The following is a 22,698-nucleotide window of genomic DNA, read 5'->3' on the forward strand; positions in this document are numbered from 1 at the left end:
AAGCCTATGAAGATTGATATCTTTTGATCAGGTTACCTGCTCTGTTGCTGCTCAGTAAAAAGCAGTACAAGAACCAGTGCAGGGCCTGTCACTCCTTCCAAGAAACTGTGAGGATCTGGCAAGCCGCTGAAGGCTGTGATCAGTAGGCTGCAGTTTTGCATGAGATCCCCTATTGGATTTGCAGTGGTGTTTCCAGTGCTGCACTACAACACTTGTTGACAGCACTTTTGAAGCATGTCGGGCCATGAGTGATCTTGGTGTGAGCTCTCTAGGAGAAGCAGGTCTCTGCCTAGTGGATCAGTGTGTTCTTGAGATGCTTGCTCTGCAGAATAACTGCACCATGCTGAAAGCGTTTGGTAGCAGTCTACTAATGCTACATAGTCCAGTGGAAGGTAACGCTCATAGATTCATAGGTTGAGTGGAAAGAGACCATAAAGATAATCCAGTTCCAACCCCCTGCCATGGACAGGGACACCTCCCAGTAGCCCAAGTTGAACAACACTTCAACCAACTTGGCCTTGAACACCTCCAGGGAGGGGACATCCACAACCTCTCTGGGCAGGCTGTTCCAGTGCTCTGTGACTCTCAAAGTAAAGAAGTTCTTCCTCATGCTGAAGTGGAACCTCCTGTGCTGTAGCTTCCACCCATTGCTGGTCGTCCTATCCCAGGGCACAAGTGAGCAGAGGCTGTCCCTTCTCTCCAGACTGAACAGCCCCAGAGCTCTCAGCCTCTCCACATCAGGCAGTGCTCCAGGCCCTTCAGCATCCTTGTAGCCCTCCCTTGGACTCTCTCCAGCAGATCCCTGTCCCTCCTGAACTGGGGAGCCCAGACCTGGATGCAATATTCCAGGTGGGGCCTCACCAGGGCAGCGTAGAGGGGGAAGGATAACCTCCCTTGACCTGCTGGCCACACTCTTCTGAATGCCCCCCAGGACCCCATTGGCCTTCTTGGCCCCCAGGGCACATTTCTGTCCCATGTAGAACTTGCTGCCCACCAGCACTCCCAGGTCCTTCTCCTTGGGGCTGCTCTCCAGCAGATCCCCTCCCAACCTGTCCTGCTGCAGTTCATTCTTCCTGTCCAGGTGCAGGACTCTGCACTCATCCTTGTTGAACCTCATTAGGTTCCTCTCTGCCCAGCTCTCAGTCTGTCCAAGTCTCTGAACGACCTCACAGGCTTCACGTGTCTCAGCCAAGCCTCCCAGTTTGGTGTCATCAGCAAACTTGCTGAGAAGACTCTGCCTGTCTGTCTCCTCATCCATGTCATGGATGAAGATGTTGAACAAGACCAGACCCAGCACTGATCCCTGGGGGACTCCACTGGTCACAGCTCTCCAGCTGGCCTTGGCACCACTGACCACTACTTTTTTGCACTCTATTGTTCCATGTCTTACTTGTTCTGGGAGCACCAGAACTGGAGGCAGCGCTGCAGGTGGGGCCCTGAGCAGAGGGGCATAATACTGCCCCTTGATACTGTGATGATTTTTTTTATCCTTTTTTTGTCATCCCTTCAAGTAAGTGGTGAGAGGGATGAGGAAACGTTTCATCTATTGCAGGTTTGAATTTGTAGTCTCCTTCACCCTTTCAGCTGCTAGTCTTCCCCAGCTTTGTTTCCCAGTGTTTCACAGACTGTCTCAAACATTTCCTGTTACTGTTTTGTCCCTGTTCTGTCTTGTCCAAGTGAACTGATGGGCAGAGACCTGCTTTGTGCTGCCTCTGAAGCACTCTGTGTTCAGTGACTCAGCAGGGACAGTCTGGGACTGGTTGTCACTATAGGGAAAACCTTGATGGTATCAACTTGTTCCCTTCTTTCCTTCCTCCCTCTTTCTTTAGTTTTTCTGCTTGATGACCCTCTTCTAGGTTTGGTTTTTGTTTCCCTTCTAAGGGAAGGGGCTGTTCGAAAGGCCTTGCACCAAGAGGGCAAATGACCGTGGTTTGAAACTGGAGCAGGGGAGATTTAGGTTGGACATGAGGAGTAAGTTCTGCACAGTGAGGGTGGTGAGACACTGGAACAGGCTGCCCAGGGATGTGGTGGAGGCCCTGTCCCTGGAGACATTCAAGATCAGACTTGATGTGTCCCTGGGCAGCTTGCTCTAGCTGGAGGTGTCCCTGCTGACTGCAGGGGTGTTGGACAAGATGACTTTTGAGGTTCCCTTCCAACCTGATGTAGTCCATGAGTCTGTGAATCTGTAAATCCAAGGAATTTGGGCTGGCATATGTATCTACATTTGGAAGCTAGAGTAGAACCTGGAAGAATTTAAATTTAAATTAATTTAAATTTAACCTCGTGAAGTTTAATAAGGACAAGCGCAGGGTCCTGCATGTGGGGAGGAATAACAGCAGGCACCAGGACAGGTTAGAGGCTGCCCTGCTGGAGAGCAGCTCCACAGAGAAAGATCTTGGAGTGCTGGTGGGCAGCAAGTTCTGCATGGGACAGCAATGTGCCCTGGTGGCCAAGAGAGCCAATGGGATCCTGGGGTGCAGCAAGAAAAGTGCGGCCAGCAGGGCAGGGGAGGTTCTTGTACCTCTCTACTCTGCCCTGCTGAGACCACAGCTGGAATGTTGTGTCCAGTTTTGGGCTCCCCAGTTCAAGAAAGACAGAGAACTGCTGGAGAGAATCCAAGGGAGAGCCACAAGGATGATCTGGGGACTTGAGCATCCCCCTTATGAGGAGAGACTGAGAGGGGATGTCATCCATGTGTATAAATGTCTGAGGGGTGGGTGTCAAGTGGAGGGGGCCAGGCTCTTTTGGGTGGTGCAGAGTATAAGACAAGGAACAACAGGTTGAAGCCTGAACATAGAAGGTTTCAGCTCAACATGAGGAGAAACTTCTTTACAGTGAGGGTGGCAGAGCCCTGGAGCAGGCTGCCCAGAGAGGTTGTGGAGTCTCCTTCTCTGGAGACTTTCCAAACCCATCTGGATGCATTCCTGTGTGGACTGCCCTGGGTGACCCTGTATTTGGTTGAACTGGATGATTTCTTGAGGTCCCTTCCAACCTCTGCTGTACTGTGAGACTGTGATACTGTGAAATGAGTTTATTAAGAAAATTTTCTCCCAATTTTGCCACTTTCCTTCTGAATTATACAGGGAACAATTAGCGACGTCTTAGCTCCATCTTCACTGTTTGGTTTAGGACATCCTTTGGGTTGTGCTTGCCCTTATCAGTGTTCACTCCCTGGTGGTGAGTGCTGCCTCTTGTACTCACAAAGGCAGAGTTAGGATGCTTAGAGACAGAGCTGGGGTGCACAGAAGCAGGTTGGCTTCTGTTCTTGGCTCTTGTTCAGCAGCATTGATGTTTGCTCTCCTAACTGCTCAAAGTTTATGTGATTGTATGCATCACTTCATGGCTCTTGTTTAGAGACTCAAGTGTTGTTTTCTTCCCTTGCAGGCCAGACCCAGGATCTAGTCAGATTAGATTGTGCTTGCAGGTTTTGAAAGCTGTGCAGAAGCTGGCTCGTGAGTCCACCATCATGGCAAGAGAGACCTGGGAAGTTCTGTTGTTGTTTCTCCTTCAGATCAATGACACTCTTCTAGCAGCTCCAACTGTGCAAGGTTTGTGTTCAACTTCCATTTGTTTCAGTTGCTGGAAAAACTTTGGCTCTGCTTGATGTGGAGCTGCTAGGGGAAAGCTCTTAAAAGCCCTTAGTAGCCACCAAAGCACAGCAGCTGGCTCCCAGTTCTGCTACACTGCAACGAAGTGCAGTCAGAGAAGGCTGGAAGCTCTGGAGCTCAGTTTTGCTGAAGGTGTGTTTGCAGAGCAGAGCCTCTGGGCAGTTCCCTGGCAGCTCTTTCAGGCAGTGCTGTTCCTTATTGGTTTCACTGAAGCCCCTTTGAGTCTTGCTCTGTGGCCTGCTGCTGGAAAGGAATATTGCCAGCTTAGGCCTGCTTTTCAGCAAAGCAATAGAGCGCAGCAGAAGACAGCCTAGGATCAGTGAATTCCCTGCACCCCTTAGTGGCAGCTCAGTGCCTGGGCTTGACATCTGGGGTTTGGTGTTGGGGAAAGGCTGATTGTCCCTAGGGAGCACTCAGAAGTCACCCTTTGGTGGTTCAGAAAAGAACTGAAGAGTCTTTACACACTTAGTGCTAGCTTCTTGGGGAGGCAGCTGGAGCTGTGTGGCTGGAAGCCTCACCAGGCCATGCTCTCTGTGTTGGCAGGTGGCATTGCTGAGAGCCTGGCAGAGAAGCTGATCGGGGTGCTCTTCGAGGTGTGGCTGCTGGCCTGCACGCGCTGCTTCCCAACACCTCCCTACTGGAAAACTGCCAAAGAGATGGTGGCCAACTGGAGACATCACCCTGCAGTGGTTGAGCAGTGGAGCAAGGTCATCTGTGCCCTCACTTCCAGGTAGGAGAGATCCCATGGAAATACACACATGTTTGGGGGTGATCCTGGCTATCCATGCTCTTCTCTGGGATGATGGTGGCTATCCCATGTTTTTTTCAGGGGTGGTCCTGGCTATCTGTGCTCTTTTCTGGGATGATTCTGGCTTTTCACATGTTTCTGCTGTTCCTTGTTTGTGGAATGCATAGCAATCCAAAAGTGAAGCAGCAGGGCAAGTCAGGCTTCACCAGTGTCCTTGGCTTTTGCTGTCTTCTCCTGCCACTTAAGCTCTGCACTGGGCTGTCTGCTGCCTCCTTTCAGCATCTCGTGGATGTTTGGCCCTTCAGCCTGTTTATGTCAGTCTCCATCTCTGTGACTCTGCCTGGTGTGAAGAAGGAGCCATAGACACTGTGGTCTGTGTGCTTGATGGCAGTCACCACCAACCTCATTAGGTGTTCCTCACTACTGCAGGTGGCTGAGGTGACTCCTGGCTGCTGCCTCTCCTGCTCTGGAGCTGAAGCCATGCTACAGCTGCCGGGCATGGGGCCACAGCCTGGCTGCAGGCTCTCCTCTGCCAGTGGCCTCTCTTCCAGAGAGGATCAGAGGAGAGCTGTGCCAGGCTGTGCTGTGCATGGGACAGTGAGGATCTGTGGGCTGCTGTTGCAGAAGGCCCTGAACAGTGAGGGGAGTCTCAGTGTCCTCAGTATGGGGGACAAATCTTAGCCACTTGGGGGAGATATTAGTTAATGTAATTAATGAAATGAATTGCTGAGGAGCAGGGGTCTGGGTCTCCTCCCAGCTCTCCCGAGAGGCCTCACTGTTTCTGTGGGAGTTCCAGGATGGATTGGCACTGCTGCACTGTGGGAATTTCAGCAGTGTGCTTTTCTGCAGGGCTTGATTCCAGCTCTCTAAACTTTTGCTTTTGAATTACCTATCAAAACTCCAAGTGTGGATAGATTTCTGCCCTCCCCCCCCAATTTGTGCAGCTCCTTGTCAGACCTGTGGGAGATAAAGCTGCAGCAGAAGTTCTGTGGGTTCCCACGCTCCTTCTGCAGCTATTTTTATCTGCCTGGATCCAGCGTTGTGTAACAGAAGATATTTTGTGATTCAGTGGTCTGAAAAGAACAGCTCTGGCTCCAAACGTGTGTCGGCATTCCGCTGCCTGCTCTGTGCCCACACTTAGCTTCCACTGTTGACTAACAAGCTGAATTCTGCTGGTGCACAGCAGGCTGCAGATTCTGCAGTGTTTTTCTCTGCTGCTCAGCAGTCAGTGTTGCCTTACACCTGATGGAGAGAGAGCTGCACTCCTTGGAGGCTAACGTGAAACTCTGGTGTTTGAAGCTGCCCTGCAGTGAGGTTCCAACTTCCAAGTGTTGTAGTGAGCAGTTTTCTGAGTTGGTTGCTAGCCATAAGCTGAGAATCTATGTTTCCTCTTAAAAATGCATGGGGAATGATGCTGGGAGAGGTGTGCCGCAGCATCAGCCTGTGCCCGTCCTGTGACTGCACAACAGCATGAAGCCAGGATCAAGGTCTGAGGAAGAAGTTTCAGTACAAGGGTGGTGAGACTCTGGAACAGGCTGCCCAGACTGGTTGTGGATGCCCCCTTCATGGAGGTGTTCAAGGGCAGTGTTCTAGTTAGATTCTGAAGGGGGTCTGGGCCCCCAGGCCTGTGGACAAAGGCACTCATACACACACACTCAAATAAGCAGAGTGTTCAGTGTGTCCCTTTATTGATCCCCAGGTACATACTGGCCTGGATGGAACCACAGAAGTGAGGGGCCAAGGTGCTGCTACTTTTCCCCATGGGAGTTATGCTGGTTGGAAGTCAGTAGGTCTAAGTCCTCACAGGTGTCCCTGTGGGGGCACCATAGGCCCTGGATCTCATAAGTGCCCAAGCTCCTGGGGAATAGTCTCCCCTTTTACTGTAGGGTGGTCCAGCCCCTGCCCTGCATGTTTGGCCAGAATGTGTGGGCAGAGAGGTGCCAAGCCCCAGCTCCACATACCTCAGAGTTCCTGCACATGCTTCTGCTAGGTTTGGGGGGACGGCACAGGCACTGCTGGGGGTTGTTGCTAAAGCTCCAGCTGTTACTTTTCCCAATCAGCCTTGCCTTCAAGACTCCCTCCTGCCCATTCCTTGTCTCAGAGCAGTGTGTTCTGCCTATACAGTGGAGAATGTTCGTGGGCCAGCAACAAACCATCTCCCAATGACCCTGTTCTAAGCCATGCCTTAGTAACCTGTCTTAATACAACCAGGCTGGATGAGCAGCTGAGTCTAGTTGAGAGGTGTCCCTGCCCATGGCAGGGGGTTGAAGTAGATGAGCTCTGAGGTCCCTTCCAACCTGAGCCATTCTATGACTCTGTGATCTAGGCTGCTCTAAGTGTATTTTAACTGTTGTGGCTCTGTGGGTTACAATTTGTCTCTCTCTTCAGCCATTCTTGAAAATATCCCAAATTTCAGTTAAGATTTGGCCATGGTCCTTGAAAAACTGCTTCTTTGCTGCTCATAAGGGGAGGAGATGAATTAGTGGAGCCTACTGCAGAAGAGGTGTGGGGCATGGCTTTGCATGGGGATGCCCAGACTCGTCTGGTTTTACCAGAGCTAGGAAGCTCCTCAGCAGAAAGCTGCTGTGGGGTGCTGGCTCTAGGGCACTGAGCAGAGATGGGTGCTGGGTCAGCAGTGTGGTGTTAGTGCCCACATAGGGACTTGAGCTCTGCTTATGTCCTGCAGCTCCTGTGCTGTGCCAGCCAAGCCCTGATTCCAAACACCCTTCCAGTGTCTTTTGCATTAGCTGCTGTAGTACTCAGCTGAAATGGTGCTAGAAGTGAGTTTAGCTTAGGGAAAGACAAAAAATTATTTCTGGAATGCTCAGATACTGAGAAGGTGTAGCTCAGATCTTGTTTACCAAGGAAGTTGTTCTGCACAGCTGGGGCTGAAGCAGGGGGCAAATCAGCCAGCAGTGGCTCACCGAATCTTCACTCTTCTGCAGCTTCCAGCTTCTCCAGAGGCTTTTTCGGCCTCTGTTTTGGAGAGCTTGCTGCTCTGGACTGCAAATCTCCTGCTGTTAGTTGGGTGACAGCCAGTGCTGCTCAGTGTGTTGTTGTAAACTGAAGTCATCAGAGCTGTATTCTCAGGTGATGTGCTGCTGTCTTTGAAACTTTAGCTAAAGAGACCTGAAGATAAGGGCTTCGGTTCCCATTTTTTTCTTCTTTCTCTCTTACGCCTTGCCAGATGTGAGTGTGGCTCTGTTACTTGGTAATCCGCCCCTCTGGCTAACCAGAGAGCACTGCTTGTGAGGGGGTTGTGCCTTAACAGCCCTTGGATTTGGTTGGACTTTGAGCAGGCTCCAGGGTATGTACTCCGCAAGCTTTAAGAGGCTAAATGGTTGTATAAGATGGGGATCTTTAGGAGAACTTGGGGTGTTGTGTTGGTGCCTATTGGCTTACCTGCAGAGGTTCTCCTCCTTCTCTGCTCTACCCCGGTTAGACTGCACTGCAATACTGTGTCTGGTTTGGGGCTCCACAGTTCAAGAGAGAGAGAGATCTGTTGGACAGGGTCCAGCGAAGGCTATGAGGGTGATTGAGGGACTCGAACATCTCTGCTGTGAAGAAAAACTGAGAGACCTGGGGCTGGTTAGTGGGGAGAAGAGAAGGCTGAGAGGGCATCTGATCAATGTCTGTAGATACCTGAGGGGTGGGTGTCAGGATGAAGGTGTCAGGCTCTTTTTGGTGGTGCCCAATGGTAGGACAAGGGGCAATGGATGTAAACTCAGTCACAGGAAATTCCATCTCAGCATGAGGAGAAAATTCTTTGGTGTGAAGGTGCTGGAGCCCTGGAGCAGGCTGCCCAGAGAGGTTCTGGGGTCTCCTTCTCTGGAGACTGTCAGGACCCACTGGGATGCATTCCTGTGTGACCTGCCCTGGGTGACCCTGCTCTGGCAGGGGTGTTGGGCTCCATGGTCTCCAGAGGTGCCATCCTACCCCTACCATTCTGTGATTCTGTGGGCGGCTCCAGTTCCCAGGGAGTGTGCAGTGAGTGACAGCTGTGTGACTTGCTTTCCAGGTTGCTGCGATTTACATATGGCCCTTCCTTCCCGCCCTTTAAAATTCCTGATGAAGACGCTGGGCTGATCCCTCCTGAGATGGACAATGAGTGTGTGGCGCAGACTTGGTTTCGCTTCTTACACATGCTGAGGTACTGTAATTGCAGCCACCCCTTCCTCAGGCAGGGCAGAACTTCTAGCAGTTAGCAGGAATAAAGGAAAAGGTCTCTGGAGATTGCTAAGATTAAGCACCAGACAGAATCAAGAGCAAAAGTTGTCCTGGTGCCCTGTAGCAGTTCAGGGCGGGACTGTGCATGGGATGTTTAGCTTTGAACTCTTTGACTCTCGCAGAATGTGAACTGCTTCATTTCATGAAGTTTTTAGCTATTTGGCATTTTGGGGGATCTGGAAAAGAGAACTTCAGTACAGTCTTATTTCTCTGAGACATCAAACAGGAAAAGCAGAACAATAGCTCCAAGAGATGGGTGCTGCTTCCATTTATTCTCCAGGGAGTTCAGTTTACCCTCTCAAAGGTTATTTTTGGAATGGGTGTATCTCTGCTTGTGTGAAGAAAGTTCATTTATCAACCTATGATACCACTGCCAGAAGCCAGTGGTATTGCATGAATGCTCTGAAGGGCTGGAACAGGAAACTTGTCACAGAAACCATCACCTGCTGATGTAAAGCTAAAACACATCAGATTGCTGAAAATCTGCTTCCTAACTAATGACGCCTCTGCTCTTTTCCTTTGTTCCTGCCAGTCCTATCTCAAGGACTGTGCTCTTCAGGTCTGAAATTGCTGTTACAGGATCTCTTATCAGTCAGGTTTTACAACCCATTCCCTTTCTTCTCCCTCTTTGCTGGCAACATTAACTCATTACTTATCTCAGAGAACAATTTTAGCAATGTAAGCACCTCATAGAGTTCAGAAGACCTCCTAAGTAATGAATATTGCTGCAGCAGTGGGATTGTTCTGTATGCTGTGCCTCACTGGGTCTTAAAACATTATTCAGTGTGTTTGGGTAGTGCTTGGAATGAACACAGTTTATGACTACCAGCTCAGGAAGGGAAAACCAACCTCTTGTGATGGAGTAACAGCTAACAATACGTTGCCACTGGATACTGGGTTGTGTTGCTGCTGTTTAAATGCCTTCAACTGTTGCATCTTTTAAGTATTTTTAAAATCCTGACAGCTGGTCTCAAGCTGACTAAAATGTCTTTTGCTCTCTTTGTGCAGCAATCCTGTGGATTTGAGTAACCCAGCCATTATTAGCTCTACCCCCAAATTTCAGGAGCAGTTTCTGAATGTGAGTGGGATGACTCAAGAACTGAACCAGTACCCCTGCCTTAAACATCTGCCTCAAATATTCTTCCGTGCCATGCGTGGGATCAGCTGTTTAGTGGATGCCTTCCTAGGTAATGCTTTTGTCTTACCTGTGCAAGGCTGGAAATCTGAGTCATTATTTTATTACCTTGAATGTTGTATTCTCTGTAAGCAGAGCCATGGCAGGTCCAGAGGAGGCCATGAAGATAATGAGAGAGCTGGAGCATCTCTCCTGTGAGGACAGGTGGAGGGAGTTGGGGCTATTCAGCCTGGAGAAGAGAAGGCTCTAGAGAGACCTTCAGGCCTTCCAGTACCTGAAGGGAAGGCTGAGGAGGGACTGTTTAGAAGAGCCTGTGGTGACAGGACAAGGGGCAATGGTTGAAAGTGGAGCAGGGCAGATTTAGGTTGGACATTAGGAGGAAGTTCTGCACAATGAGAGTGGTGAAGTCATAGAACAGCTTGTCCAAGGGATATGGTGAAAGCCCTGTCCCTGGAGACATTGAAGATCAGACTGAATGTGTCCCTGGGCAGCCTGCTCTAGTTGGATGTGTCCCTTGTTGCCTGCAGAGGGGTTGGACGGGATGCCCTTTGAGAGTCCCTTCCACCCCGATGCCATCTGTGAATCCTGGAATTGGTAGATGAGACACATAGGTCACTTTTAAGTGACTATCTGTGTATACAATAATAATAGAATAAATACAGTGCAGTGAGTCGGAGGTTTCAACTCAAGCCAGCCATCTCTCCCCCAAACAAGGCTTCTTTCTCTTGTCTCACCCTGTGCTTTCAGAATGCTGTGAGCACGGACTGCTGGTTGTAAGCTTTGTGGAGCCAGCTGTGTGCTGTGCCTGGATTTGCAGGTCCTGCGTTCCATTGCCATCTTCAGATCTTTGCAAGGGCCAACTTCATGTAGTTTCTGGTTATTATAGGGTCATAGAATTGTTTGGGTTGGAAAAGCCCTTTAAGATCATTAAATCCAGCCTTCAACCCAACACCTCCATGACCACTGGACCATATCCTCAAGTGCCACATCTGCTCATTTTTTGAACCCCTCCAGGGATGGGGACTCCACCACCTCCCTGGGCAGCCTGTTCCAATCCCTGACCACTCTTGCAGCAAAGATATTTTTCCTAATCTCCAACCTAACCCTCCCTGGCACAATTTTAGGCCTTATACAGAGGCTCTATATAAAATCCAGCAGGGCCAAGACCCTAGCTGTAGAATTTTGCTGTCAAAAGACTGAATTTACTGAAGACACCCAAAGAAAGGCCCAAGGAGGCCTTTTCCCTTTGTATTAAATTCCTTGGAAACACGTCTCCAGAGTAACCCAGGTACCTCATTTCTCAGCGTCATCACCATGCAGCCATTTCCTTCCAAAACCAAATTCCTTTGGGTTTCTTTCTTGTAAAGAACTAGCAGCGTAAGAGGCTCTTCCTCAGAAGACTTAAGGGGTGCCTCGTACTGCTGAGAAGAAAAGCTGTGCTCAGTGTCTGCTCTAACCAAGCAGCTCAGACTTGGCTGAAGGGCAAAGCAGCTGCAAGCCCTGGCTGGTCAGTTTGAGGTAGCACCATAAAGCACCTGAAATGTGAAAGATGATTCTTAATCTGCTTCAGGCTTAGTAATAATTCTTCAGAGAGAGCATTCCACTGGAAACTGAGGAGCAGACTGTCTCCTGCTGCTTTGGGGCTTAAATGTCTGCAAACACATCTTGTCAGCTGCCGGCAGTGTGAGCTGATGTGAGACTGCGGAACACTTGAGCGGATACCTGAGCTGTGTTCAGAAAGCACAACTGGCTGTGGAATTCAGCTGTCAGCTCTTACAGGCTGTGGATTTAGGGTTTTTGGGGGAGTTTTTGGTGTCTTGTTTGTTTTTGTTTAAACACAGAATCTTTTAGTCTGTTTAAGCAAAACACCTTAAGAGCCTCCTGTGTCACTGAATTCTAAGACCCCTCTTATTAGAAATAGATTCTGTGTTTCTGTAAAACACACTGCAAGGATAAGCTTTATTGGGACTTTATTCCTCACTGCAAAGAAATGTTTGCCCCTGTGGATGTCACTTTTGTAGAAATAGCTTTGTTTACAAAGGAAAGTGGTATAAAAGAGCAAATGGTCATTTTTCCTGAGCACTTAATCCTGAGACTTCTTGTGTCCACTGTGTTCTTCCAGGTATTTGCCTGCAATTTGAATGAATTTTAGTGGTTGCTTTTTGTGAATACCAGAGGTGAGATTTCAAATACTCAGTGGATTGTCAAACAATGCTGTGACTTGCTAAAGGAGGATTGTATAGTAATACAGAGACAATATATGGCTTAGCCTTATGAAAACAGCCTCCTTGTGTTACTCAAGCTCTGACAACAGGCTTGGGCAGTCTGCACTAAAACAGTAACTGGGAAAAAAAGGTCCAACTGAAAGGGCTCCTTTGAAGTGTCTTTTACTGAATTATTTCCTTTTTTTTTTTTTAAGCTGTTAAATGTGTGCTGAGGAAATCCCATCTATTTCCAAGGGTTTGTCAGTGTGGTTAGTAATTCATTGCCAGTTCGCAGGATTACAGGATGTCAGGGGTTGGAAGGGACCCAAATAGATCGAGTCCAACCCCCCTGTCAGAGCAGGACCATATAAAATCTAGCTCAGGTCACAGAGAAATGTATCCAGACGGGCCTTGAAAGTCTCCAGAGAAGGAGACTCCACAACCTCTCTGGGGAGCTTGTTCCAGTTGGCAGTGTAATACTCGTGAGGAGTGCTTCTTGCAGAGGAGGGAAAGGAAGAGGCTGAGCAGCTGTGAGCTTTGCACAGAGCCTGTGCCATGGCTGGCATAGCTGGTGTGGGGAATTCCTCTTGGACCTCAAAAATAGTCTGGGGCTCTTATCTGGGTCTTTTGCCCTGCCAGTGGTGTGGTAATCCTCTCATCTGGCTGCCTGAGAGTCATCCCCCTGGGGTGACAGCAGTCCCACACACACCTCATTGTCTGGGTGCACTGGTTGGGGGTGTGATAGTTTCTGACTGAGGCCCCCTATCAGCATGCCAGGAGCCTTGCTGTCAATAGAAGTTTTTGAAAGGTGGTTCCTGAAGGTCTCCTGTGTCCAGGTGAATCACCTGGGGTAATAGTAGCCCACATGGAGTTGCAAAGCAAAGACTGCAGCCTGGAAGAGAGCTCTGGGTGAAATCAAATTCACACTGTAGGTATGGATGTGGAGTGTGTTCAGGCAGACTGTGGAGCTGCAGTACGGAGCCCTTCAGCCAAGGCTGGTGGGTGACCTCATTGCCTTCTACCCCAGAGCCAAAGCCCATGGCTTTTCTCTTGCCCACACTTTGTGCCTTTGGCTATATACTGCATCTTCCTTCCAGAGCAGGCAGGCCAAGCCAGAACGCTTCCTGGTGTATGCTCTGCCCTCTGTGGGGTGTAACAGCAGGAGCCTGGTGTTCAGAAGCTGTGCCAGATCTTCACCCACACTTCAATTCCACATTTCATTTTTTGAATGGAGTGTGAGGGTAGTTGCAGGGAGGAAGGCTCCAATGTCCTGCTGCTTCCAGGAGAACTGTAGCTTGATGCATTTTCTTGCCCTATCCTTTGTGCGGGCTGTGGTTGGCTGTTCAGCAAGCAGAGAACTGGTGGTAGAAAGCCTTCATCTTGACTTGGTGAGCTAAAGTGTCTCTGAAGGGTCAGACAGCTTGGACATGTTTCAGAACAGGCTGTGGGAGTACAGCTGGGGAAGAAAGGCCAAAATGAGAGGCATCTAAAGGTCAGTCAGAGTGAGCTGTCTTTGGTGGTCTTCAGTCCCTGGCTTCTCTGCTGTAAGCAGGGCTTGCTTTCCTTCTGCATTTAGTGCTGCCAATAGCACAAGAGAAGTGTTTCGCTTACTGCTGCTGTTTTGGGGAGCAGGGGGGGCAGCAGTCTATTCTCAAGGCCCAGGTGGTCACCAGGTGGAACGTTGCTGAATCTTGTTTTGTTTTCTGGTCTGTGCAGGCATCTCCCGGCCACGTGCTGACAGTGCCCCCCCCACGCCAGTGAACAGGCTGAGCATGCCCCAGAGCGCTGCCACCAGCACCACCCCACCCCACAACCGCCGGCACCGGGCAGTGACTGTGAACAAGGCCACCATGAAAACCAGCACTGTAAGAGTTCCTGCTCTACATGGCAGCAGCTGACCCTCGTGAGAGCCTCCTCGCTCAGAGGAAGCAGTTTCCTTGCTTCCAGAGCTGATCTGTTGTTCTGTTCAAATAGGTAACTACTGCACACCCCTCCAAAGTGCAGCACCAACCCTCCTCTACTTCTCCACTCTCTAGCCCAAACCAGACAAGTTCTGAGCCGCGACCACTACCAGCTCCACGCAGACCAAAGGTGAACAGCATCTTGAACCTCTTTGGATCCTGGTTGTTTGATGCAGCTTTTGTTCACTGTAAGCTTCACAATGGAATCAACAGAGACAGCAGCATGACTGGTAAATATCACTGAAAACCAGACTTACACTTTGCTCTTGTTCTAGTGACCTTTCCTACCTGCAAGATTAACATACTGGGCATCAACAATGCCAACATCTGAAGTGCTTTGTTGTGGTTAATCCCTCCCACCTGAGCCAGCACCTGGTGTTAGCTGAGCAGGCATTTGAAAATTAAAACAAAAAAATTACTTTTGAATCACTCCCTTACTCTAACATTGTGGTCCCAATTATGGTAGTGGGGAATATTTGATTATATTTTTATATATATGTAAAAATATTTATATAAGATTCCAGTTCCTAATTTGAAATCTGCTTGAGTATCGCTGAGAAAGGGCAACTTTTTATAGTGGCTCTTTAGTGTCTGGAAGGTTGTCACAGCTCCCTCCAGATATTGCACAAAGTGGTGGTCCTGCTTGGTTTTGGAGGGTGTTATGACAACAGGAGCTCCTAAAATAGCAAGAGCAGCCCCTGCCTTTCAGTGGTGGCTGCTCCGGGTTCTCATGCATGGCTTCAGACCTTGGTTGTCTTCAGTCCTTAACTGCTAGGTTTACTTTGTCCCCTGTGCTTTGCTCAGCTGTAGGAGTTGAATGTTTTGAGACACAATAACAGAATTGGTACTCTGTTCAGAGAGGCTTTTGAGCTCTCTTGCTTCTGGGGATAATAGATGAGAATAGGCTTCTCTCACTCCTTGCATTTCCTGTTCCTCATGTGACATTTTGAATGTTTGTTCTAAACTTTTGGAAGAGATCTAGCCAGCTTGGGCTCACTGGCCTGGGTAAGGAAAAGAGGAGGAAGGTTTATGGTAGCAAGTTGGGACTTGGCAGCAGTGGTTAAACTGATGATGTTCTTTTGTGGGATCACAAACTCCTGTGTGGGGGCAATGGGTTTAGGATTTGGGATCTGTTAAAGGTATTTTTAGGTATGCAGCACATGGTATTTGAAAATGTTCAGTGGTAGATTTCTGAGGTAGGTAGGTCAAGGTCCTCTGAAAGGCACACTAAGAAATAGCTGAGCTTGGGTAGGAGAAAGGCATAAGCTTGAGGGTGTGTTCAGCTGCATGTACAGTTAAAGGAGTTCTGTGATTGGATCTCTTGAATTTTGCCCTGAGAGTGTCTTGAGCAATCCTGGTGAAATGCTTCACCTGAAAAGGCTCTCAGCTGAGATACTGCTTGTGCAGCAGCATCAGCTGCAAACAGAGGTGGTGTGATTCCACCAGAAGTAGTCGTCCAAAATCACAATGAGCACCTTCCTTGAAGGGCTTCCAGGGCCTTCACCTCATGTCCGCAATGCCTTAAATGCCTAACAGCAGTCAGCAAACTGTCCTGTTGCTGTCCTGCCAGCTTCCTGAAGACTTGGAACAGCTCTTCGGAAACAGCTCCATTCTGTTCCTCCTCCATGCTCTTCAGAGCTGCCCATAGTGAGACCAGGCTTTGCGTGTCTCACTTTCTGACATTTATTAGCAGCAGTGGATCTGGGTGAATGATGTGGGAAGAGACTCAGAGAGCTGGCTGCTGTGTTCTGCTTTGCTGGCCGCCTTCAAGACAGAATGAACTGAGGGAGTTCAGTCAGGTGCTTGTTGCTCTTTGGGGATGCCATGAGTGGTGTCACCACTGTGTGAAGTGCTGACCACAGCAATGCCATGGAAAGAGAGCAAACTGAAGATGGACCCCTACTGCTGAAACTCTGAAGGGAGGCACCAGAGGCTGATTGCTTTTGGGGTGAATCCTGTTGCTCAGCTTCTGCGTTTAGTGAGAAGATGCAGCACGAGTTTCGTAACGGGCTAGGCTCCGGCAGTTGAACTGAAGCCTCAGTGTCTTCTACATCAGAATGAAGTCCAAACTGGAAAGCTTCTCTTCTGAGACTCTGTCTGAGGCCTGATGCCTGTAAGGTGAAGTCTTTTCAACCAGTGTAAGGTGGGAGAAGCTGTGCTGGATGGATGGGCAGGAGGGTCATGTACTGTGTGGCCCATCCACCAGACTCTGCTCATGCTGCCCAGCTTACATGAGGCTTGAAGAGGGCAGCAGAGAAGGGACAGTTAGCTGCCACAGTTGCTACCCTTAGGAAAGAGGGCAAAACCAGATCTTCTGCTTGTGGCCTGTAACTGTACCAAGGCCCCTCTGCTACCCTCTCTAGCCTGGTACAGCTGCTGCCAGCTGGAGTGTTCTTACCACGTTTGTCACTGCTGGTGATGCTTGCATTAACTCCAGCAAGCATCGTTGTTTTTATATATGCTTTAAATGGTTTGTGGTTGGGAGATTTCTGCTCTTAAAATCAGCTTTGCTGTGCAGAATTGTCTTCCACTGCCCCACATTCAGATCTGGCACTGCAACTCTGTAAGATCTCAACAGCTTTCAACTCTTCTAATGTGCAGTTTGTTTTGATACCATGCAGTTAAGTATTTGTTCTCTCACAGCTCTCTGCTGTGATTAACTCTGTCTTGTTGCTGGCTGGAGGCCTGAGGCCCCCTTTGAAAGAGCTGAAATACCTTGATACAGATTGCTCCTTGGTCCTGCAGAGAAGTCCTCTGCCTAGGATACCTTTCTGGAACACTGCATTTTCTGGTGCATGTTTCTTACTCCTCTGCTGTCATCTGACACATTCTCTGTGAGAGTCCATGGGCCATGACTTTTAGAGGTATTGGTGAGCTAAATGTGAGTGCCTGACAGGTGACCCTGTGGTAAGCTGTGGTCTCAAGTTCTGGTTCAGAACTGAATTCTGCTCTTCCAAATGAGCCTGGCCAATGCTTAGGCACTAGCACAGTGTCCTTCTCCCATCTTACAAGTGTTTTGGAGGAGCTTTAGGAAACACAGAGAGCTGATCAAGGCTGATGTGAAAGGCTACCTGTCTGTCCTTGCTTTTCTCATTGTGCTGGAGTCTCACACATCTTCTTGAACTCCCTAACCTCTAGAAAGAAAGTCAAGAAAAATGACTGGTGGAAAAAATGTGCAGATTTTTGTAGATTCTGAGATGAAGGGTGGCTGAACTTGCTCCTGACCCTGTTTTGTCTGGGGAAGCTGACTGTAGAATCTCCAGAGGCTCTCTGCAGCCTGAGCTCCTCTGTGGGTCTCTCAGTGTAACTGTTGCCCCACTGCTGGGCAGTTGTCTGTCATCTCTTCACTGGTGAGCTGCTTGGACTACCCCTGCACGATTTAGGATGAGTGTAGGTGTTTCATGTTTGTGGTTGCTGTGGTTTCATCTGTCTCTGGGGACAGAGAAGAGTGTTCTCTCCCACGAGATGAGCTGGAAGTCATCTCTCTAGGGCTGAGTCCTGGTGAAGTTTGTCACCTGGAGAGCAGTTCCTGTTTGCTCTCTGAGCTCTGTCCTCCAGAGGGTTCTGAAGCAAACTAGCGATCTTGCATTGTTGGTGGGATGGGTTTGTGCCTCAAGCATCCTCTATAAGCTTTTATTTTCTGTACTGAGACCTTGATGGTGAAGCTTTATAGCAGGCAGCTACTGAGCAGTACTCAGTGTTGTGGCAAGAGAGGAAAAATGAACTGTTCAAAAATGCAGAGCTGGATCCTGCTGGTGTGGTCATTACAATCAGCTGGCTGTGTGGTATTTATCTGCCTACCAGTGTGGCATAAGTAGCTCCCTGTGACTGGTACTTGAGGTGATGCCTTTGTACGAACCTCACTGTGAAGCCTGTATGAAGACACCCCCAGGTGTGACAGCTGTCAGGGCTGTGCCTGTGCTGGATTTAATTTCAACTGCAGAAGGTGTTTCGGTTAGAGAAGCTTGGCCATGCCATGCATGCTGCTGTCAGTTGCTGTCCTCACCTTGGGAGAATTGGAACTGGTGAATACCTCATGGCAGCACTCCAGCAACTGACTCCCAGTGAGCTGGGGTCATTCTTTGTCCTCATACCTAGAGCAGACTGTCACCAACCTGCCAGCTGCATCTTTCAGCAGCTTGCAGGAGTCTTACCTAGGTGGGTGGCTGGCAGCACCCAGGTGCTGTTGGCAGTGGGAGAGTCTGGGGTATAGTTTTGCCCTCATCTCTTCTGGCCCTACTGTCATTAATACCAATGTTCCAAACACTCTTTCTGGGCTAGAACCAAACTGTAAGAAGGCCTGACCAAGGACATCTTGTATGTTAATGAGGGGCTTGGTCAGAGCCTGCACACACAGAGAAGCAGCTCTTCCCTTCAAGGTGGTGGTGTTCTCTCCTGGTACCTGGCTTTTGGAGTCTTCCCTGGCTGTTTTCTCTGGAGGTTGCTTTGGGGATATTGATATTTCTGGCAGGGCTGTACTTTTTATTTCTGCTTTGGAAGACTGTTGGTTGAGCTGGTGGTCAGGAACAGGCATGCCTGGGTGTACTGGCTGTTAGCAGCTTGGCTTAGGGAAGACCCTAAGGGAATGCCATCAGGAGCTCAGGGTTTGGAAGCAGGAGTATGGCTGTGAGGAGCCTCTGCAGGTAAGTGACCTTCCCCCACCAAGATACTCCCCAAGGCACAGAAACCCTAGGACAGCCTCGTGCAGCACAGGGCAGTGTCCTTGAGCTGGGAAGGGTTAATCCATCTCTGTGTGGGCCAGATGTGCACTGCTCTGAACAGCTCAGGAGTACTGTGTAACCTTTTGTTCCTCTTTTTGCATGGTACTTTCGGAACCATAATGCTGGACCTGACTGCCAGTTTCCTGTGTGGTTAACGAACTTGCTGTAGCATAAAGCTTTTGATCTATCTTTAGAAAAGCTAAAAGCTTCTGAAATTATATTACAATTTCACCATCTTAAAAGTACTGTAACTACTGCTGTCCTTTGATTTGTTTCCATTTTATTTCTATTATCTTGCAGCATCTTTTATCCAAATTCTTCTTTCTTATAAATCTTGTAAGTAGGAACCAGTAGCTTTTCCTTAATTGCGGTCATGCTTTTCTTTTCCCATCATCCATCTTTCCTTTGGCAGCTCATCCTCATTGTCTCTTGTAGCTTTTGCACTTTTACTTGAAAAAGAGCTGTAGTTTTCTTTGTGTGTGTGGTTTTGAATGGGGAGGATTGTTGGCAAAAGCAAATTAATCTGCCTGATCAGTCCCATCTTTTCTGTCCTTTAGTCTGTGATCATGCCATGAGTTCCAGGACTTTGCACTAATCATGGTTTGTTGTTTTTTTGTTTTACTTCAAGCTTATTTTACAGACCTAGTGTTTGATTTGTATGCATTTGCATGTAGTGGGTTTTTTTTTCCAACTACAATATATTGCTGGATAGCTTCTTTAGGACAAAAAATGGCTCATGGGAAGATGCATAAAGATTTGTGCTTATTTGCTACTTCTGTCATGAAAATTTGTAAGGTAACAGCAGGTGGAACCAGTAATCAAAAGAAAAAAAAATTGAGCAGACACTTGGCATTAGGATGTTTCCTTAAAAACTACAACAACAAACAAACCAAACAAAAACCCACAAAACCACCAAAACAACCAAAAAAGCAAACCAGCAAACAAAAATGAGAGAAAAAAACCCCAGACAACCAAACCCAAAAATATCCAAATTCCCCCAAAGCCCCCAGCCAAACAACAACCCCTCCTCCATAAATTCACAAGTGTTCCAGCTGCTGAGGTGCTCCTGGGCCTTTGTTTGCAAGACTGATTGTGAACTTGATGTTCCCCAGTGTGCCAGGCCTGAGGTGGAAGAAGCTCCCTGGTGCTGGGTGTGATCCTGCTAGGAGCATGCATTGCCTGTTGCATGGCTCTGTAGCTTAGAAGAGTTTTACAAATCAGTGTAGTCTTAGCTAGAAATAAGAAAGTGTTTGCTCGTTCCTCCATTAGTAATCCAAGAGTGAGCTTTTCTCAGGAAAACACCAAAACCTAGGGGGCATTCCCCCTCCATGGAGAGCAGGAGAGGTTGTTTTGGTTGACATCCTGGGTGAAGGAACAGGCTGCCCAAGGAAGTGGTGGAGTCCCCATCCCTGGAGGAGTTCCAGAAACCTGTAACCATGGCAGTCTGGGACGTGGTTTAATGGCCATGGTGGTGTTGGGCTGCTGGTTGGACTGGATGATCTTAGAGATCTTTTCCAGCCCAAACAGTTCCATGATTCTATTATGAAAGGATGGAGCCAGCAAAGCAAGTAGCTTCCTGCATCCTGTGCTCTTGGTACTACTGTCTGAGGGGGGAGAACAGAAAACTCTGTAGAAAGATGTGAATTTAACTGGCGTGGATTGGCAGAACCATCCTTCAAGGAGGCAGCACGAAGCTCAGCAGGACCACATCCCTTTTGGCAAGAGCAGTCTCCCTAGAGGCCTCTGTGAGCACATTATGGGACAGGGAGTGGGAGAGGGTGGCTGCTGTGTGGAAGCTGCCTGACCCCACCTGTATTTGCAGTCTCAGCAGATGGGCACCAAATTGGGGGAGTGGATTTTGGCAAACTTCTCTTTCTGATGGGGGACCTCAGAACCTTTCAGTTACTGTTTTTACGAAGTGTGTTCTTGCAACAAAATGGGATCAGAGCAGCTGACGTGCAGAGAGTGTAAGGGGATGAGTGGGCCAGCTGAAAATGGAGCACTTGCTTGGAGCTTGCAGTAATGATTCCTTAAATGCACTTCTCTGGAGACGAGAGCAAGGGGAAGTACTGGGTCCAGTTCTGGTGCCCCCAGCACAAGAAGGACCTGGAGCTGCTGGAGAGGGTCCAGAGGAGGCCACCAAGATGCTCAGAGCCTGGAAAACCTCCCTGTAGGGACAGGCTGAGGGAGCTGGGGCTGTTCAGCCTGGAGAAGGCTCCAGAGAGACCTTAGAGCAGCCTTCCCATACCTGAAGGGGCTCCAGGAGAGCTGGGGAGGGACTTTTGACACGAGCTGGGAGTGCCAGGATGAGGGACAATGTCTTTGAGCTGGGAGAGGGGAGATTGAGAGTGGAGAGGAGGAAGAAATTGTTGAGAGTGAGAGTGGGGAGAGACTGGCACAGGTTGCCCAGGGAGGTTGTGGATGCCTCCTTGCTGGAGGTGTTCAAGGCCAGGCTGGATGAGACCTTGAGCAATCTGGGCTGGTGGGATGTGTCCCTGCCCATGACAGGGGGTTGGAACTTACTGATCGTCAAGGTCCCTTCCCACCCAACCTATTCTGTGGATCTGTGAAGATCTTTGTCCCCCAGGCAGGGCAGGAAGCTGCTCCTGGACAGCAGTGTCTTTATGCAGCAGAAAGTTGGGACAGGCTCTAGCATATGAAGGGCATTTCTTGTCATGCTGATAAAGGAAACAGTGACACCCACAAGCATTCTAAAAGGGGCACGGACTCAAACCTAGTGACCCAAGAGCTTCATGATGACTGCTAAATTTGACTTGATCTTTGTGTCCAGGGTCCCATGAGCCTGCTGTGTCCCCTGGCCCCAGCACTGAAGCACTGCTATTTCTCTTCCCAGCTATAGCAACTCAAGCGAGTGTGGAGTTCCGCCGCAAGGGATCCCAGCTGTCTACAGACACTATGGCCTCCAACCCCGTGTTTGACACCACTGAGTTCCCAGACAACTACGAAGCAGGAAGGGCAGAGGCCTGCGGGACGCTCTGCAGGATATTTTGTAGCAAGAAGACTGGGGAGGAGATCTTGCCAGCCTACCTGTCCCGGTACTGACCACCTGCCGCTTACTGTGCTGTTGTAGCTCCATGATGCAGAGCATTCTGCTGCTGTCTGAATCCTCTGCTGCTAGCTCAAACAGCTCTGGCTAGCAGTGATTGCCTTTCACCTTCTCACCATGCTGGCTTTCATTGGGTTTTCTTCCAGTTGAAGGGAAGTCCCTTGAAGTGCCTCCCAGCTGGAAGGAGCTTTTCTTGTTGATACTTTCTCGTCTTTTGGTTTCTTGGGTTTTTGAGGTGTTTGTTTTGTTGTGTTTTGTTTTTAACTTGTCACTGAATATTACTAGGTGGGAAAAGTCCATGTGCAGCCCAGAGGCTTTGCCCAGGCAGGATTTTACGCTGTCTAACACCACAACACAAGGCTGGAATGTGCTGCTGGTTTGGGTTTTTTCCTCTCTGGACATGCACTAATCTTTCATTATTCCAAACATTTGTGTTCAGTTTTGGTCAGAAGAAGGCAATCTTGCCCTTCCCAGTGTACCTTTTTTGCCAGATTTTTGTTACAAAGTGAAGCAGCAAAGGCTGCAGGCAGAGAATCAACCTGCAATCATGACTCTCTCAAACTGTTCAGATGCATTTGTCCCAGATGGCATCAAAACTTTCTAGGACACTGCAGTATTTTATTTGTTGCACGTTGTAGTGTTGTATCTGGGCAGTTTGTGTTTCTCTTGCCCAGGCAGTGAGGTTCCTCTGTGTTTGGAAGCCTTTTGAAAGAAACAAAACCAAGAGGACACAATAAAGGGAGTTAGAAAAGTTCTCTGAAATAAGCTGCGAGAGAAACTCACCACAGGCTTGTGGGCCCTGCACACACCACACCACCACCACCCCCCACCCATTTCCATCTGAGCGGATTGTGATGGCTATGCTTGGTTTAATTTTCCACAGCCCTGACCAATCTGTCCTGTCCTACTCCCCACCCTGAGAGATTCCACCTTTTTCTTGTGTTGGGAGTTGAAATCAAGGTCTTGCTCCCATCCTTACGTGAGAGAGAGTGGGAGCGTGCATGATCCAAGTGGTGTTAGCAGCCAG

At 49.0% G+C, this 22,698-nt stretch overlaps 1 protein-coding gene across 2 annotated transcripts in view; it reads left to right on the forward strand.

Annotated features, from left to right (window-relative positions):
• RALGAPB (Ral GTPase activating protein non-catalytic subunit beta) overlaps positions 1-22,698 on the forward strand; it is a 77,187-nt gene that overhangs the window by 4,577 nt on the left and 49,912 nt on the right. For both annotated transcript variants that reach the window (XM_054392097.1, XM_054392098.1), the window contains exons 3-9: positions 3,385-3,548; positions 4,152-4,338; positions 8,375-8,506; positions 9,592-9,770; positions 13,639-13,787; positions 13,897-14,113; positions 21,459-21,660. In XM_054392097.1, coding sequence (XP_054248072.1) covers positions 3,385-3,548; positions 4,152-4,338; positions 8,375-8,506; positions 9,592-9,770; positions 13,639-13,787; positions 13,897-14,113; positions 21,459-21,660 — 1,230 coding nt within the window. The remainder of the gene's footprint in view (positions 1-3,384; positions 3,549-4,151; positions 4,339-8,374; positions 8,507-9,591; positions 9,771-13,638; positions 13,788-13,896; positions 14,114-21,458; positions 21,661-22,698) is intronic.

Source organism: Indicator indicator, chromosome 24 (assembly GCF_027791375.1).
Source record: "Indicator indicator isolate 239-I01 chromosome 24, UM_Iind_1.1, whole genome shotgun sequence".
In the NCBI taxonomy this organism is placed as follows: domain Eukaryota; kingdom Metazoa; phylum Chordata; class Aves; order Piciformes; family Indicatoridae; genus Indicator; species Indicator indicator.